General features: G+C 51.5%; 2 protein-coding genes across 5 annotated transcripts in view; one reads left to right on the top strand and one right to left on the bottom strand.

Moving 5' to 3' along the window:
* Window positions 1-2,818, top strand: part of Tmem63a (transmembrane protein 63A) — a 37,140-nt gene extending 34,322 nt beyond the window's left edge. For all 4 annotated transcript variants that reach the window (XM_026779904.1, XM_005348953.3, XM_026779903.1 and 1 more), the window contains 3 exons: window positions 283-398; window positions 697-759; window positions 1,905-2,818. In XM_026779904.1, the coding sequence (XP_026635705.1) occupies window positions 283-398; window positions 697-759; window positions 1,905-2,072 (347 nt within the window). In that variant the 3' untranslated portion in view covers window positions 2,073-2,818. The remainder of the gene's footprint in view (window positions 1-282; window positions 399-696; window positions 760-1,904) is intronic.
* A 1,571-nt stretch (window positions 2,819-4,389) lies between these two features.
* LOC102000870 (epoxide hydrolase 1) overlaps window positions 4,390-18,459 on the bottom strand; it is a 17,877-nt gene continuing 3,807 nt past the window's right edge. The window contains exons 2-9 of the mRNA XM_005348952.3: window positions 17,776-17,963; window positions 15,484-15,664; window positions 13,810-14,037; window positions 13,128-13,257; window positions 12,389-12,597; window positions 9,828-9,936; window positions 5,408-5,533; window positions 4,390-4,973 (exon numbers count right to left, since the gene is read on the bottom strand). Coding sequence (XP_005349009.1) covers window positions 4,772-4,973; window positions 5,408-5,533; window positions 9,828-9,936; window positions 12,389-12,597; window positions 13,128-13,257; window positions 13,810-14,037; window positions 15,484-15,664; window positions 17,776-17,958 — 1,368 coding nt within the window. The 5' untranslated portion in view covers window positions 17,959-17,963 and the 3' untranslated portion in view covers window positions 4,390-4,771. The remainder of the gene's footprint in view (window positions 4,974-5,407; window positions 5,534-9,827; window positions 9,937-12,388; window positions 12,598-13,127; window positions 13,258-13,809; window positions 14,038-15,483; window positions 15,665-17,775; window positions 17,964-18,459) is intronic.

The raw sequence follows: 18,459 nt of genomic DNA, 5'->3' as shown, positions 1-18,459 counted from the left end.
TAGGCTCCAGAGTCTGGGGGCAGCTGCCCCAGCAATCCCACTATCAAATGACCATTTACTTGGTGTCTCAGTGTCCAAAAGCTGACTAGGGATGATTCTAGCCAGCACGTGGGTCCTATACTCTGTGTGCTGTGAGGCTACCGTTCTGGCTGTTGAAGTGAGGGGTAGAGGTGGGGGCCAGGGAGCAGTCACCCACAGTTTAGGCACCAGGCCTGGCCCCTTCCTTGACAGAGCAAACAAGACAGGCAGTCCCCTGCCTCAAGGCTGCATCTGTGTTCCCAGGTCTGACGGCCCCCTCCACTCTGTTCACCTTCCTGGTGGTGCTGCTCACCATCCTGGCCTGCCTGCTCTACACTTGCTTTGGATGCTTCAAGCACCTGAGCCCCTGGAACTACAAGGTACCCACCTGGCTGCCTGCCATGCCTCAGGCAACTCTGAGGACAGCAGCGGCTTCCTCTTCTTCCTCCCTCCCCATGTGGCTGCAGTACTAGCCTTCTCTGGTTCTTCTTCGGGTGTGATGTGACTTCTGTCCCTTCCCTATTCCTGGCCCCTGGCCCCATCCCTCATTTGAGCTGCATTGGGAGTCTGGTGCCGGCTGGTCCCATTATTCTGCTGGTTACTAGTCTGTTTGTTTGGGGGACCTTTGTTCAGAGAGACAAGTTCTGTTCGTCATTGTGTCTCTGCTGTTGTCCACAGACAGAAGAATCATCAAGTGACCGAGGAAGCGAAACAGAGGCCCACGTGCCCCCATCATTCACAGTAAGCGATCTGTGTTTCTTTCCCCGTGGTGGCTGCCTTTTGTCCCTCTGGTTGTAAGGTCCCATCCAGAGAAGCCATAGGAATGCCCTGGCATAGTGCTAGCTGAAAAGAGAGCCCAGGTCAGTTGGCAGGCTAGTTGTGAGCTAATGTCAATTGAAAGGACTCTGTAGTCAGCCAGGATGCTGCTGTGCCTGCACACAGGAAGCTGCCTTGGCCACTGAGGCTTATGCTGCCCAGTGGATGCCCTTCTTTCTGTGGGCCACAGTGCCCTGCTCGCTTGCCATCTCTCAGCCCCACTGCCTGGGGAGTTGGACCTTCAGTGCTGCTGTATCAGGAGGTCCTGTGTGAGATCCTGGGACAGCTACGGGAGATAGCAGACTTGTGCCCCTTTGAGTTCAGCAAATGCATAGGGCGCCTTTTCCAGAAGAGGCTGCTAAGTTGGAAAGGCCCCCTTCTTCTTCCCGGTTTTCCCTGCCTCTGTCCTCCAGGGTGCTACCTCAGGGTAGAGCGTGGCCCTTGAGCCCCAGATGGTAGAGTGGTGACTTCTGGCCATCCTAACAGGTGTGAGGGTGGGACACTGGTGACCTCCTCAGTCTTTGTCCTTCTAGCGGCTAAAGACTCCTCTTAAGGTCTGTCCTTGGACAAACCCCTAGAAAGTAGGTATTTGATAGTGTAATTACCCAGAGACACCCTTGCCCCTGCCAGCCAGCAAGGAGAGCAGGCTGGGTGAAGCGGAAAATCCTTCAGCCTGGGTGTGGGAGGCTGCGTAAGTTGCATAACTGACAGACACGTATCTCTCCAGACAGCCTGGTTCCCAAATAAGCTGAGACAGTCACTCAAGAGTACAGCAGCAGGAAGGATGTTTCTCTGAGAACCAGAGGAAGTCACTCTTTTTTCTTCGTATTGTCAGGAGAACTGGGCTGTAGACTGCTTTCCATTTTGCTCTGGCTGCTGAGAAAGACACAGTTGGCTCATACAGGGTCCAGATGCCCCCACGTGAATGCTATTTCTTTCTTTCCGTTTTGCTACATCTTGATATGCATCCACTCACTGGGGGGAAATGGGGAGTGTGGGGCATGACCAGGATGTGGGGGGTCAGACCTGCCATCTTCCAAGTAAGACCTAACTCTCGAATCTGCCAACAGCCCTATGTGCCTCGGATTCTGAACGGTTTGGCCTCCGAGAAGACGGCGTTATCCCCGCAGCAGCAGCAGACATACGGTGCCATCCGGAACATCAGTGGGACTCTTCCTGGGCAGCCTGTGGCTCAGAATCTTAGTGACAGCCTGGCCGATGCCTACCAGGAATCCTGAGAGTGGGCAAGCTGCTGGTCTGACTGGCTCAGGGCACTCAGGAGGGACTGGAGCCCAGACAGGTTCTTAAGTGCTTTCCTGTTTTCAAGCTCCTATCTCGTGAGAGGAGGGAACTAGCGGGTCATGGGGGCTCAGGCCCATGGCTGAGGGTATATGGTAGGGCTGCTGCTCTTAAGCGCCATCTGTAGGCTGCTTTTCTGGTTCTAATGTGGGGAACACTTGCAGCTCCCTCCCTCTTGTGGTCATAGGAGGATATGCACATTTCTTCCTCCACCCACTGCAAGGTGGGATGATGTCTCCAGTGATTTGTAATCATGATCGTGTGTTGGAATTTTGCCCTCAGACTGATCAGGTTTAGAGATTACCGATTGATGGGGAGATGTGTTCAGGAAAGCCCAGGAATGCTGCTTAGCCTTCTGCAAGCGGATGCACAGCTAATGGCCAGTGACCCTGCAGCAGTTGGGTCAGAGACAGAGCCCATGGCGGGGGGGTCCTACAATGCTTCCCAAGCCTGCAGCCCCTTCTCAGGGAAAAGTGGACGGCTGTAGGGACCAGGAAGCATCTTGTCCTTGCTGCCAGCAGCAGGGCAGCATGCGCCTGCCCACTGGCTATGTGACCACCTCCGTACCTGCTGTACCTCTGGGTTTTTGTATCATGTTGCCTGAGATCCTGTGACTGGGGTCACCCTGAAGTAGGCAGGGCCACTGAGAACTATTATTAAAGTGGCCACTCGGTTGGTGGTAAGATCCCACTCCTCATGCCTCTTCCAGGTTAATGTGTGGCTTTCCACGTCCATGCAGGCTTCATCTAGCCTCTACGTGATGTGTCTGCTCTGTCCAAGATGGGAGGGGTGTTGTCAAGGGTACCCTGGAATGATGGGAGGACAGAGTGGCAGACACAGAGAGAAGAGGGTGGCCCTCCATTTCTTCTGTTTTGAGCAGCTTTTTTTTTTTTCTAGAGTGGAATCTGGGATTGGGCTATAGGGGCCAGGTGGAGGCCCAGGGCCCACATGGAGAAGAGGTGTGGCAAGACACACATGGGGGTGGGTGGGACTTAGGTGTCCAAGGTTGGGTGAAGGTGTGGGCTCGGGCAGAGTTGTGGTAGATCAGAAACCGACCACTTGGGCCTGCCTCAGTTCCTTACCACAGGGACCAGGCAGGATCTGCCCATCCCTTTTTCTGGTGGCCCTTGCCTATCAGGGCCCTTTCACTTCAGCCAGCCGGCCGCACTGCCTTTTCTCCAGGGACTTGATCTCTATAAGTGTCTGGATGGTGCCAGTACTACTCTGGGGGCTGCTTGGTTTAGGGTGGCCCTGGTCAGTGGTTATTTCCAGCTGTCTTTGCTGCCTTTACCAGTCTGGACTGTTTCACATGGCCCAGTAGGCACAAAAGTACACGGGCAGAAGTGTGAGTTCACCTCTGGGAGGAGGGCCGCATGTGGGCTGGAGTAGAGGATGTTGTTTGTAAAATCATTTGTCACCAAGGCCATATTGCTTAATACAGATCTGTAGCATGCCAGGTAAATTTTAGGAAAGATGCCATAGGTGTCAACAGCAGGTGTCACAGACAGGTGTGAGAGACAGGTTTCACAGACAAGTGTCACAGACAGGTGTGAGAGACAATTGTCACAGACAGGTGTGAGAGACAGGTGTCACAGACAGGTGTGAGAGACAGGTGTCACAGACAGGTGTGAGAGACAGGTGTCACAGACAAGTGTCACAGACAGGTGTGAGAGACAGGTGTCACAGACAAGTGTCACAGACAGGTGTGAGAGACAGATGATGAAGTGAACTCTGTCCAGACAAGCTTTATTAGGAGTGTCGTGACCTACAAGGGGGTCTTAAGGGGAAGGAGCAAGGAAGAGAGGCTCTGAGGGTGTGGGACAAAGGGAGTTCTTAGCAAGTGGGGAAGGCTCCACACCTGGTGATCCATCTTACCTGCTAGGAGTCAGGGGGCCAGGAAGGCACTAGGTAAGCATGAAGTCACAATTCAAAGTTGCCTTGGGTCTAGGGAGCAACAGTTGCTTGCCCACAGCTGTGAGGTGGAGGGGAGACTTTGAAGACAGAGCAGTTGTTAGCTCTCCTTCTTCTTTTTATAGCACGAGTAATAAAAACCCAAAGACAGATATTGGGGTTCAAGTTGAAGATCAGAAAAGCAAAGCAGCCAACCACTAAGAGTTCTTACGTCCACCAAGGCTGGGTGATCCTGTCCTCAGCCTGACTGCAGACTGAGACCTGAGCTCCTGCCTCCTCCTGTCTTATATTCCACTGGGATTAAAGGCGTGCACTGCCACTTCCTGGCCTCTATGGCTGACTAGTGTGGCTGCTGGGATTAAAGGCATGTGCCTCCACTGCCTGGCCTGCATGGCTGATTAGTATGGCTACTTTGCACTCTGATCTTCAGACAAACTTTATTTATTAAAGCACAAACAAAATATCACCAAACCCTCCTCTGGGGGAGACGTGGCTATATCTTCCCAGAGCTGGGGCACTTGGGGGCACCTGACTCTTAAAGTGGCCACATGTTTTAATGTCTGTGACCTAACATGGGGTGGTGAGATGTGGAGGAGCGCACCCAGGCTCCCAGAGCCTGCAGGGCACAGAATCTTAAGCTCTTTCTTTCGAAAGGGGACGTCTTTCTTAAGGGAGCCAGGGGAGGTGCCAGGGCGGCTGCTGAGGCTGTGGTTGATCCCCGAGGGCATCACTGCCGCTCAGCCAGGGACACGAACTTGCGGATGTCCTGGGCCAGAAGCTTGGGCTCTTCAAAGGCAGCAAAGTGGCCCCCACGCTCCATGTAGGAGTAGGAGATGAGCTTGGGGTACTTGACCTTCACCCACTTTTCTGGAGCATGCAGTAGCTCACAAGGGAAGGCAGCATAGCCAGTGGGCACCAAGACCTTCATCCTGTGGGGAAAAGGGGTTGCTGGGGATCAAGGCTGCTCTCATGTCCCATGGGCAAGACCAGGACCTCAGGGCTGAGGGAGGCCATGTGTACCCATAATGACAAGGACAGACTCAGGAATCAGTCAGCCATTCACTACAGCCTCTGCTTCTACTTACTAAGGATGCTCTCTGCCTGGGAGGACCATGTAACAGGTCATGTGAGCCTCTAAATACCCACTTTGCGAGTCTGTTTCCTTGCTGTCACCTGAGGGTCTGCATATATACCTTGCAAACTGCAATACCTCTGTCCAAGCAGAGCGGGATCCAGGGAACATCAGGATCCCAAGAACATCTGCTGTCTTTCTTATCTCACCATCATGCCTTCTATGGATTAAAGGCTAAGTGGTTACCAGCCCCAGCCCCAGAGTCCCCTCTCCCTGCTCAGCCAGGCTTACCCTTCATGCCTATGGACCATGACACCCTGGCCCAGGTTCTCCTTGTAGTAGCGCTGGGAGGAGACAATGGTTCCTGTTGTCCAGTAGATCATGATGTTGGTCAGCAGATCTTCCAGGGAGAACTTCCTGGGAAAGCACACAGGATGCCCAGGTCAGTGGCAGGGTCCTTGCCTATCTGACTTCCCTCAAATGACCGGTGTCATTTTTTTCCATAGGTCCTGCTTCTAAGTGGATAGCTAATGCAGAGTGCAGACCATGGCAATCAAGTTATAAGTTTCTCACCTGTCTCACCACCAGGTGGCACCCGTGCACCCAGGGGCTTTGAGCCCAGGGGTGCACACCACAGCTTCTACCTCCTCCTTCCTCCTGGGTTTTTCAGATTGCGGCTAGCACTGCCCATCCTCCAGTGACCATTCTCCTGCCCCCAGTTCAAGATTCCAGGTTTCTCCAAATTAATTTCCCTCTCTCAGGATGCTAAGGGATTTGAAACTCCTGGCAGCAGGAAGAGGCTGGTCTCCTGGGTATTCCTCAGGAGCCAGCACACACAGTGGTTTGAGGTGATGAACCAAGAGTCGAGGGACCCAGGTACAAGTCTTGGCCCTAGTACTAAAGAGCCCTGGGGCTGCGATTGTTTGCTATGCCCACGTCTCAGTTTGTCCTTTGGTAAAAGTAGGATGAGTAATACTTGGAAGATGTGAGGGACATCAAAGTAAAGCATATAGAAAACATGGGTCCCTTACTTTGATTGCATGCCAATCAGTGTGATGATTTGGGTAGGAGGTGCCTCACAAAAGGTCCAGAAACTGATATAAGGCTTTGGGGAAGTGATTGGATCCTGAGGGCTCTGACCTCATGAATAGACAGCTCTATAGATGGCTTTCCAATTTGATAACATTTGGGAGGTGATAGTCAAGAGGAGTCTGGCTGAAGCCTGCAGGGTACTGGGGGCCTGTTCTTAGCTGGTCTGCTCTGTGGCTCTGCCTTGCCTGTCTGCCCTGATGCTCTGCCTCACTGTCGACCCAGAAACAATATACCACAGCTGAAATCTCCGAAATCATGAGCCACAACGAACTCCCTTCCTTTTGAGTTCACTGTCCCTTAGTAGAGGAGAGGAAAGACAAGGACTTGGGGACATGTTTTGTCTGGGTTGGGTACCAGTCAGGGAAGACATCTCTAGGAGGTGATCTTGACACCTTGATCTTGTCAAGACCTTGATTGTGTCTTGAAAGAAGAACAAAATGGTGGGAGGGTGTGCAGACAGGTTAGCTTGGCAAACACCACAGGGCTGGAGGTGGGGGAAACCCGAGAGCCCAAACCTTACCTCCTTGGGGATCAGGTTCTGTACTTGGTCCTGAGAGGAAAGGAGGGAGACAACAAGGGGAAGCCTATACTCCCAGGAGCTTGGAGCTCAATGAGAGGCTGGCGAATCCCGGCTGTCACTGAAGGATGTAGCCTTTTGCAGGGTCACAACTCAGAGATTCCCAGGAGCTTCCTGGAGAGCCCCTGCTCTGGTCTCAGGCTGACCACTGTGGATGCTGCCACTGCTCCCAGGATGTTCCCTGACCTTAGAGCCTTAACCCTGTGGTTTTCTGCTGTTCAGTCTTCCAGTGGTCCAAAGCCCCCGTGTGTTCTCCCTGCCCCTCCGGAAAACCCAATCCTAGCTACTGCCACTTTTGAAGTTCCCAAACTGGTTCTTCCTAGCAGGCTGGTACCCACCCTTCCGCCTTTTCTTGCTACCCTCTCTGAGGATATCTTGGCCAACCAGATAGCTGTGCTAGCAATCTGTCTTGGTTTCTAGGTCTTTTCTGGGCTTCCCCATCTGCCTTGTTGGCCCCACACTGTCAGTCATCTCCCTGGACTGTTCACATACAGTCTAGGGGCTCACGATATCGCTAGGTTCCTCTTGTTCCCAGCCTGGCCAACATCCATACTCTGGCCACTTGCCCGCAACCTCCTCTGAAACCTTTCTCAATCCTGTATTCAGAAACTGTCTCTGCTGCCCAGACCCAGAGAAAGGGGCCTCTTACTGGGTTTTGTCTCCCCAGTCTTCCTGCCTGTTTGTTTCTCCTTTCCCTTTTCTCCCTTCTTTGTGGTTAACAAAACTTTGCAGCTTCCCTGGGTGCTGTCCTTCAGATTTTTTCTATGTAGGTTGAACTTGGCTCTAAAGACCCCTCACCCGAGCTCTACATGTCTGGGTCCAAGCCCTGCCCCTCCCTCCACACAACCATGCCAAGAAGGATCTTACTGTCTATGCTGAGACGGACCATTTGACATTCATGCCAGTACACACATGAATGCACAAACACCCATCTACCTAGTCACAGTTTTCAGGGGCCTGCACATTCACACCTATGCACACGCACACATATATGCATGGTGGTTAAGGGCTTATACACTCACTTACCTGTGCTTACTAATATACTGACACACTCAGAGTTGTACACTCACCTGTGTAACATGCATATACACACCTGTGTTGGCTTTTAGGTATGCATACTCATAGCCTCACACACGTGCATGAACACTCTCGTATGCAAGCATGTGTGTTTACATGAAAAAGGCTCAGGGGTCCTCTCAGTCCTACCTACAGGTTCCTCCCTCTTACTCTCCACTCTCTAGCTGGAGATGTGCCATTTCCAGGCATTGATATCTGGACCAGAAACCCTGGTTCTGTGTCTTCCTTGTTCCCTCAACCTCAGCTGCCCCGGCTCTCTCTTCCCATGGTTCCTGTCCCTGCTCCTGGCACCTGGAGCACAATACCCAGGCTGCTCTCCCTACCTGGCCCTCAGCTCAGCTCCAGGTCGGGATTTAGCTGATTATCAGCAGCTAGGGACTGAGAGCAGCCCTAGGAGGAGTTTGCTGCTTTCCGCGAGTTCCCACGCCCTTTTGCCCAATGATCTTTCCGTTCTCTGAAGCATGCTCTGATTTACCTCTGCCTGCTTTTGCTAATGGAGTAGGGCAGGGATATCCTGGAGTGTTGAGGGCTAAGGGGGCATTACAGAAATATTTCTATGAAATGGAAAATAGGGAGACTTTAGGTGATGAGAAGCTTCCTTGGGGGGAAGACTACCCCGAGATTAAATCAAATATGTGTCTCCTGTGGACTGGAGCTCTGCTAGGAGCTCTCTGTCTTCTGCCTGATCACAGCTGCTCATTTACCACACCGGCCACTTCCGGACTCAGGTGTGAGTCTTCTTCCTGCCACAACTACCTGTCTGTCATTGCTCAGAGATCTGGGCTGCTCATGCCAGGCCAGAGACTGAAGGGGGCTGCAGGCATGGTCTCAAGGAGCATACCAAGTCCCTTGCCAGGGGCCCAGGGGCGTTCCCTCAGTCAGGATTCTTGCTGAGTGTGCTCTGCGGGAGACAGACTCAGGGCAAGGACTTGTCCGGGCTCTTGGTGACCTACCCAGAGGAACGGATTGGTGACCTGTCCTTGACGGATCTGCTCAAGTCACTGGACAAGTCCAAACTCAACTTGTGTTTAAATTGCTTTTCTCTCTGCCTCAGTTCCCTTTTTCCGCCCAGGAGAATCTTAGTGATCTTCAGTGAGGCATACATCCTGGCACTTCCCCTTGAGACAAAGCAGATGTCTCCTCTGGTCCTGCGCAGCCCTCCGCCCACAGGCTTGTTCTTCTACCATCAGTTTCTTTCTTTTTCAAGACAGGGTTTCTCTGTGTAGCCTTGACTGTCCTGGAAGTCACTCTGTAGACCAGCTGGCCTCGAACTCACAGAGATCTGCCTGCCTCTGCCTCCCGAGTTCTGGGATTAAAGGTGTGCACCACCACCACCCTGCTCCCATCCATTTCTTGAAGACTCACTGTATCAGGCTGCTGTGGGTGCCGAGGTGAGGTGGGGACAGAACAGTGTTTTTGTCCCCGGGCAGATCCCATCCCATTTCATTTTCTCTTCCTGCCCACAGCTCTGGGGTGGGCACTTTGTGTGTCACTGAACAAGGAAAGAAAGGCGTAGACCCTGGGGGCTGGGGACCAGAGTGAAATCCTGCACCAGGCTAAGGAACAGGACTAAAATATGATGCAACTCTGGAGATGGAATGGCTCCCCAGTCTTTTCCACAGCCTCTCTTCATTGCCCCTCCCCAGAATCTGTGGAGGCTCTGGGTGAGAGACCTTGCTGTTCTGCAATAAGGGTTGCTCACTGTCCTGGAGGCTCCTTGCCTGTAGGGGGAGCTGCTGAGTTCTGAGTCCTCTGTGTCACTAACCTATTGAACTAGACATTTGTCCTGTGGGTGTCTCCACCTCTCCATCATCCACACAGGGTCTCTCTGGTTACAGTGGGGTGGTAGGATGTGTAGGGGAGCTTGCTGGTCCTCTATAGAGGGCCTCGATCAGGGATGAATGATGGGCAGGGAGAGGCAGAGCCTCGGGACTGGGTCCTTGCAGCAGGGCCATGGGGCCTCACCTCTCCAGGCCTCCGTCCTCCAGTTCACGGTATTCTGGTTTGGTCCAGGTGGAGAACTTTTCTAAGATGTAGGCAGCCAGGCCCACGGGTGAGTCGTTCAGAGCACAGCCTGGATGGGAAAGAGCAAGGGAGGGATTCGAGCCTGGTCCCAGAGAGTATGACTCCAGGACAGAGGTGTGTGGCTGGGTCAGCATTGTAATAGTCAGAAGCCCTGCCTCCAGCACAGTCCTGCCACATGTCCCACATCTGGGGCCTCTGGGGCCCTTGTGACATCATCTGGTGAGTGGGTCCAATCCCCCCATGATCTCCTGGACTGGGTTTCTTGCAGTCTAAGAGAGAACTCTCTTTCTCTGTCTCTGTCTTTCTGTCTCTCTCTCACATACACATGCACGCACACACACACACACACACGGGTTCACACACACATACACACAAGCAAACACATGCATACATACACACATTTTCTGTGGTACTGAGCCTTGAACCCAGGGCTTCACAAGTGTTCAAAAGCTCCGCCATTCACCCAACTTACAATGCTGTTTCTATAAAGATGAGAATTTGATACTTAAAATGAAAAACAGCAAATATGGCTTAGTGGTTAAGAGCTCTTGCAGAGGACCTGAGTTCAGTTCACCAGAACCCACATGGCAGCTCACAACTACCTGCTACTCCAGTTCCAGGAGACTGAATACCCTTTTCTGACCTCTGAGGACTCCTACACACACGGTGCACATGTATACACTCAGGCACATACATACATACATGCTGCATACATGCACACACAAAAGAAAGATAGAAGGAAAGGAAAAGAAGAGAAACAATCTAAAAGTACCTAAGAGGAAAAATCAATTATAAATATTGACACATGACTGACAACAAATAACATTCCAGAGATTAAAACTCTAGGGCCCTGGGGTGGAGCTCAGTGGTATGATACCTGTTCAAGACTCTTCATAGATCCTTAGCACCAAACCAACCAGACAAAACCAAAATAATAGACTCTGAACAACCAACCAGCAAAAGCCCCAGACCAAACCAAACACAAGGCTTTGACCATAGCAAGTGTTAGGATCTGGAATGTTCTGTTGCCATAGGAACTGTGAGATGCCCAAAAATGGGTCCAACTATTCTCGGGTGTCTTTAAGTGAACCAGGGGAACATCCAGAGAAGCCTTCCCAGTCCTCCACACCTTTAGGGCGGTAATTCTCAACCTTCCTAGTGCTGCAACTCCTTAATACAATTCCCCATGCTGTGGTGCCCCCAACCATAAAATTATTTGTGTTGCACTTCGTAACTGTAATTTTGCTACTATCATGAACTGTAATGTAAATATTTTTTGGAGACAGAAGGAGCCACAACCCACAGACTGAGAGCCACTGCTTTAAGGGTTCCATCTACCCTTGTTATTAATCACTCCATGGCTCCATAGATTACAGAAAAGCCAGAGCAGGGCAAATGATTCTTGTCTGTAGAGACGGATGAAGGCATTTTCTAGGGATCTTTATTTAACACTCTGTAGACGAGCTTTGCAGTCCTCAAAAAACTGGTTTGTAAGCTGGGCAGTGTTGGCGCACGCCTTTAATCACCCAGGAGGCAGGGGCAGGCCTCCGTGAGCCTCGAGGTGAGCCTCGTCTACAGAGTGAGTTCCAGGACAGTCAGGGCTACCCAGAGAAACTTTGTCTTGATAAACCAAAAAGGAAAGAAAGAAAACTGGTTTGTGCTCCTACTTGCCTTTGCTGATAACACTTTACTGGTTTCCTGTGAATAAAATGAGTTAGATGTACTGGGACCTGCTCATTGATACTGGTAAAACTGCCAGATTTTCAAGTTTTTTGTTTTGTTTTGTTTTGTTTTGTTTTTCCTGGCAGGGTTTCTCCGTGTAACAGCCTTGGCTGGCCCGGAACTCATTCCCAAGACCAGGCTGACCTAGAACTTAAAAAGATCCACCTGCCTCCGAAGGGCAGTGCACCACCACTGCCTGGCAAGTAGGTTTTAAAACAAGCTGTCTGTAAATAGAACCAGGGGACAGGAATGGTTGCTAGCCCTCCTCTCAGAGCTGACTGAGACTTCTAGTCCCTGGGGCACCCATAGCTGTTGAACCCTTAGACTTCTGCCCCTAGCCCTTTCTCTTTACTCCTTGTAGAGGACTAAAAATCAGGCTGGGGGCCTGGAGAGATGGCTCAGAGGTTAAGAGCATTGCCTGCTCTTCCAAAGGTCCTGAGTTCAATTCCCAGCAACCACATGGTGGCTCACAACCATCTGTAATGAGGTCTGGTGCCCTCTTCTGGTCTGTAGGCATACACAGACAGAATATTGTATACATAAGGAAATAAATAAATATTTTAAAAAAATCAGGCTGGGGATGAGCAATCTCAGCCCCTTGAGCACACGATGAATTACATTAATGGAGGTGTTTGGATTATTCTGGGGATCTGGAAAGCATGTGGGACCTTGGGAACCCGCCTCCATAGAGAATGCAGTCTCTGTTCTGAGGTCCTTGCTTTTGTTCTGTGAGCACTGCTCCTAGGAGGAACCGGTTTCCCTCTCCTGAGTGTACTTACCCACGGTGTCTGGCTTGGTGGCCTGGATGTGTAGGTAGCCACTCTCCCTCACGATGCTGTTGAAAACCTTCTCCTTGAAGGGGTACAGCAGCTCAATATCCCTCTCATTGTAGCCAAGAAATCTCCCGAAGCTCTGGCCCAGGAGCGGGGTCAGGTTGTAGATATTTTTTGTCATGAAAGCTATATTCAGGTGTAGGCCTTTCACGTGGCTGTGGGCCGAGAAATGGGCACAGGTGATTTTGCCTGCTATGAAGGCCTTGGAGAGGAAATGGAGGAGGACAGGGACAGGCCACAGGACTGGAGAGCACAAGCCGGCCTCCTTCATCCGTCTGTCCCAGTGGGAATGCATGGACTTGGAGGTGAGGGGCGAGAAAGGACAGTTTCTAGAGAGTTCTGACCAGGGAAACTTTAGAGTCTGCCAACCATGAAGGTCAACCAGGTGTGTCCAGCTTGCAGCCCGTGGACCACGTGTGTACCAGGAAAGGTATGAATGCCACTCAGTACACTGTGGTTAGCCTGGGTGCCTATCAAGGGCCACCACTCTCGTGTTACCCCCCGGAGGAGGGTGGGACCAGTATATTCCATTCTTAGATAACCCTCTAAGTACCACGGAGGACTTGGCTTAGAGGGAGCTCCCAGTCTCCCTCTGAGGAGGGCCTAGGGTGAACAGCCCTGTGTCCTGTGTGGATGGTATTCACACAGATCCTGGCGAGGCTGTACCATGCCTACATCGACTCACTTGGGAACCATCTGGGCCATGTTGGTGCAGATGAGGGATCCCCAGTCCCCGCCTTGAATGTAGAATTTCTGGAAGCCCAGCCGCAACATCAGCTTGTAGAAGATCCTGGCGGTGGCCACCGTATCGAAGCCTGAGTGTGAAGGGCACAGACAGGGGAGTCATGAGGACGCCTTCAGAACACTCGGGTGCCTGCGAAGTACCCTAGACCAGCCTTCCTCCAAGCTGAGGAAACAGAGGCCCACAGAAAGCTAGAAGGAATCTTAGAGATGCAAGGACACTTTCCCCGGACACAGAGAAAGGGTGAGAGCTGCCTTCCTCAGGATAGGGCGGTGATTCAGTAGCTGCTGCTCTGCCAGGCAGGAAGGTGCGTGCAGAGCTTGGCTAGTCACTGTAGGTTGCAGGATACCCTGCACAGGGACTTTATTAGCCATGTTGGCCTAGAGCAGGGCATGGCCCAGGTATGGAGCTGCCCCTGAGCAGCAAATGCATGAGTCCACGCCTGAGCAGTGCTAGGCAGCCACATCTGTCCCCTTGGCTCATGCCACTAAAGAACTGGCCATGTAGAACCTAAAATGTCTGTCAGACTCTCTAGATTCCCTGCTTCATCTTAGAAGGAGAACGCCGTGGCATCTTGGCTACATGAGGCACAGTCTGGCATGTGCCACCCTCCAGCATCCTGTACCTTTCTTGCTAGATGCCTCTGAGAAGCCATAGCCAGGAATGGAGGGGCAGATGACTTCAAACACGTGCTCGTCACTCAGGCCGTGGGCCTTGGGGTCAGTCAGCAGCGGGATGATCTTGTAAAACTCATAGAAGGAGCCGGGCCAGCCATGCACCATCAGCAAGGGTTTTGGGGTGCGGCCTGAGGGCAGCTGGGGAGGCTTCACGTGGATGAAGTGGATGTCCAGCCCTGGGGACAGAGCACAGTCAGGATGAGGGAAGGAGGGGCCTGCTGCAGTGCAGGTTCCTGGGCACTGAGGCCACCAAATAGCTGTAGATGGTACAGAGAACCACAAACCCAGGCCTGCAGAGCATCTTGCAAACACCAGGCCCAGCAGGACCCATCCTGCAAACACCAGGCCCAGTGCAGGCTGCCAGTCCTACCAGATCACACAGGATGGTCTTAGCCCGCTACTGTCCAACGTGAACTGAAGGCCAGGACTGTTCTTTTTGAGCATTTGTACCCTGAGCAGGCTTTGTGCTGCAACACTCTGGTTACTAGGTAGCCAGTGAGTGGAAGTTGCGTTTTCTAGCTTGCCACCACTGAAAGCGAAATACTGCCTAGTGCCATCCTGCACATTGCCTGACCTGCTTCCTCCTCCTCCATGGGCCACTTGTCCTGACGTCAGGTTCTGTGTATTTTGCCCCAAGAGATGTGAACTTGAAAAGTTTGCACAGTGGCTCTGGTTTTTCTTAAGTGTTTCCATATCTGATTGCTTTAGGGTTTGTGAGAGCTGTGAATTCTTGACTTGGCGGGATGGAGAATCGTCTAGGAGACAAGTCTCTGGGCAAATCCATGAGGGATTGTTTAGATTAGCTTCAGGTGGGAAGACCCATCATTAATTGGGCAGCACCAGCCCCCGGACTAGGTTACTGGACTGAATGTAAAGAAGAAAGTCAGCTGAGCGCAAGAATTCATTGCTCTGTGCTCCTGACTGCAGCTGCAGGGGACTGGCTTCTTCATGTTCCTCCCACCATGACATCATCATGATGGCCTGCACCCTTGAAGTGTTAGCTGAAATAAACCCTTCTTTTCTTAAGCTTGTGTGTGTGTGTATACAAGTGTGTGAGTGTGTGCGCATGTGTGCTGAAGCCAGGGAGGACATCAGAAGTCCTTCTGTAATACTCTGCTTTATTCCTTTAAGACAGGGTCTACCACTGAACTTGAAACATGTTATTTTGTTTGGGCTGGGAGCCCCCAAGGATCTCCACCTCCTGATCCCACATGTCTGGGGTTACAGCTGTGATCTTTATTGCCAACTTTGTTGGTTTGGGGATCACATGGGTGATCCATGTGAGGGTGTTTCCACAGAGCTTGAGAAGCGAGAAGACCCGCCCTGAATATGGGCATCATGGGATGGCCGAAAAACAATATGGAAGACAGGAAAATGAGGAGCTCCCATTCCTTTCTGTTTCCAGTATGACATCACTTCCTTGCTGCAGGGGCTTCCTTGCCACGATGGACTGTACCCTCAAACCACGAGGAAAACAAACCAGTGATACTTCACTTGTCTTTGTCAGGTTTTATGTTGAGCATTGAGGAAAATAACAATTCAACTGGGTCACTCATCTCACACAGGAAGGCTGCCCCTGTGACTCACACACCCCTAGGCCCGCTGGGCGTCTGCAAACTCACCTTCAATCTTGGTCTTGAAGTGAGGGTACTGGTTGAGGATCTCCACCTGCTTCCTCCAGTCAAACTCGTTCCTCCAGTAGGACACCACTTTCTTCAGGTAGTTGGCATTGAAGCCATAGTGGAAGCGACTGTCCTCCAAAGGTGGGGATGCCCGGAACCTATCGATCCTGTGGTGTAAGTCCTGCAGTGAAGAAGTCAGGATGGGTGGGCAGAGGCAGGAGAGAGCTGTGTCCACAACTCAGAGTGAACCCCGCAGCCACAGACGGACACCGTGGAGGGGCCACACAGGACCCATGGGTGTCACTGGATCCCTGAGAGGCTTATGGGTTCTTCCTGTGGACTTCAAATTCCCTTTCTCTATTGGTGGGATGGGAGGTGCAGGGAGAGACTGGAAGACTGCTCAGACCACACTTGATCCGTTCTCCCTTCCAGCTCCCTTCCAGTCATGTTTACATTCCTTAGGTGTGTCAACAATACTCACTTTGGTTTTTTTTTTTTTTTTTTTTTTTGAGGCAGGGTTTCTCTTTAGCCTTGGCTGTATTGGACACACACTCTAGACCAGGCTGGCCTTGAACTCATAGAGATCCTCCTGCCTCTGTCTCCCAAGTGCTGGGATTAAACATATGCACCACCACTGCCCAGCTCCAATACTTGCTTTCAGTTCACCAAGCCTTCTGTAGAGCAGGCACTTTGTCAAGAGCCACAGAACAAAATTACTAGGCTTTGCAAGATGCAGGTTCTCCCTGCAGCAAAGGAGATGCCACTGATAGATGAACCCTGCATGAACAGTGAGGCCATTGCCACAGATGACCCCCACATCAGCAGTAAGGCCATGGCTCAAATGACCTGCACATGAGCAGTGAGGCCGTGGCCACAGATGACCCCCGCATGGTCAATGAGGCCATGCTCCATCAAGCTTACATCCATGACTGAAGCTCAAATGTAACACAATCATTACATACCTCCAATTTCTAGGGTTTTTTTTGCCTTTTGTTCACACTGATTTCAAGATTACAAAAGTCGTTCTTGACAGTGGCCAGTGCAGGAAAAAGTCACAGGCTACACCTGGCCTGTGAGCCATGATGTGCCAACACCTGCTAACAGTTGAACAACTCACCCTAACCCAGGGAGATAAAATGGACTGTCGAGGAGACAAGTCCTGGGTGTGAATCAGGCTAACAATCTAGCAGTCCATCTGGGCATGCTCATTTCAGGTCATGGAAGAGCTCAGGCATCACCAGAGACTTCCCCTGGGCTCTGGCCTTTCCCAGATAGGCTTGCACACTTCAAAGCCCATCTTCTGCCCTCAGCCTCCTAGTTCTTGGGCCCTTTCTCCTTGGAATTTTGATGATCTTTAGTCAGTGCATCTGATGACACTGATTCTTACTGATCTGTGTGTCTCCAAATCTTAACACCATGTATTCCTTACTCATCCGCCGAGGCTGAGTGTGTGCGTGAAGCTGTATGGGGGAAGGGGGCATGTTGTCTTCTCCTATGCATTTCATAGAGCGCCTGCACCTCATGGGTGCTCAACTACTTAGGATGGAAAAACGGATGGGCAAGACCACGTTAGACTCCCCCAGGCCTGTTCCACCCAGGCCCTTCCAGGAGGCTCTTTCCTTTGCTCTCTGTCCCTTCTGGTTTGATTATTTTGACTTTGGGGTTGTGCAGAAGTGACTTGGTACTGCAACTGATTTCTGACAATTCTTCTCGTTCATTCATACAGTCTCCTGGGACTCATGGCCACACCATTTTCACTTCATTTTTATCCTCTGTGAGCTGAGATAGCGAGCCCCACTGGGCAGCTTGATCAAGATCCTGACAGGCCCAGGAGTACCCAACACACAGTAAGGGCGCACCTATGGCTAACCCCGTGATCACCAAGCTGTTGCATTTCCAGGGGGCATCTTCTCCCTCTGTTGGTGAGATTACCACAAATAATTTGAAGCATCTGTTCTCTTTTCCCTTCAAGCTATCTCAGGCTCCATCCTTTGGGTTGTAGAAAACTCCTGTGACCTGTGGATGAAATGACTCCCTGGCAGTCTTCCCGACCCATCCTGGTCCTTAGGTTAAGGCTGGGGAGTTACAGGAGAAGATAAACATCTGACCCTAACCCTAACATCTTTCTAGGGAGTAGTCTGTATCTTGCTTGAGAAGAAGGCTGGACAGATAAAGGGTCACTGAAGGTCTGTCCCCAAGTTCTTTCCCGCCCCTGCCTTCATCCACATCAGAGTGGAGCCCCAACAGGGCTACCTCTCGGCTTTTGCTCCTGCCTGAGAAAGGGCGTCTCACCTTGATCTCCTCGTCTGATGTTTCCACCTTGAAAGGTCGGATGCTCTCATCTTCTCTGGTTGAGGACTTCGACCCTGGGCCCCACCAGCCATCTTCAAGTGGTAAGGTTTCCTCCTTGTCCCGGGAGACAAACCGGTAGATGACAAGGCCCAGCACAGAGGCCAGGAGGAGTTCCAGCCACATGACTCCTGTAAGATTGAATGGGATCCATCAGCAAGAGGAGCGACCCAGGCAGAACCTCACGTCTAGCTTTGCAGAGACTAGCTACCAAAAGGGCTCTTGCCAGCCCATCCCCCAGGAGAAGTTCCAGCCACATGACTGCTGTGAGACTGAATGGGAAAAGAGAAACAACAAGCCGTAGAATTTTTTTTTTTTAAGCCGTAGCATTAATTAAATATGACAAAAAGAGAGTCACTAATAGGCCTGCTTAGGAAGCGTGAAGTTACATAGAAATAACTAGCTGAAGGCCCCTGCCTCAAGGTTACTAGAACATAGCTGTAAAGCCCGTCCAGACATGTTCCTCCTAGACAGAGAGCAGTAACAGAGAGCGATAAGTTGGAACTTAGATGTGTTGACGCTGTGCTTTTAAACTTGCTCATCAGAGGCCCCTCCTCTCATTAGAAGAGAGCAAACTTTTGACAAACTGCCTTGAAGGAATGACCTTGAGAACTGCCCAAGTCTTGT

The sequence above is a fragment of the Microtus ochrogaster genome, chromosome 6 (genome assembly GCF_000317375.1).
Source record: "Microtus ochrogaster isolate Prairie Vole_2 chromosome 6, MicOch1.0, whole genome shotgun sequence".
Lineage (NCBI taxonomy): Eukaryota > Metazoa > Chordata > Mammalia > Rodentia > Cricetidae > Microtus > Microtus ochrogaster.
This window is presented reverse-complemented; position numbering and strand designations above follow the sequence as displayed.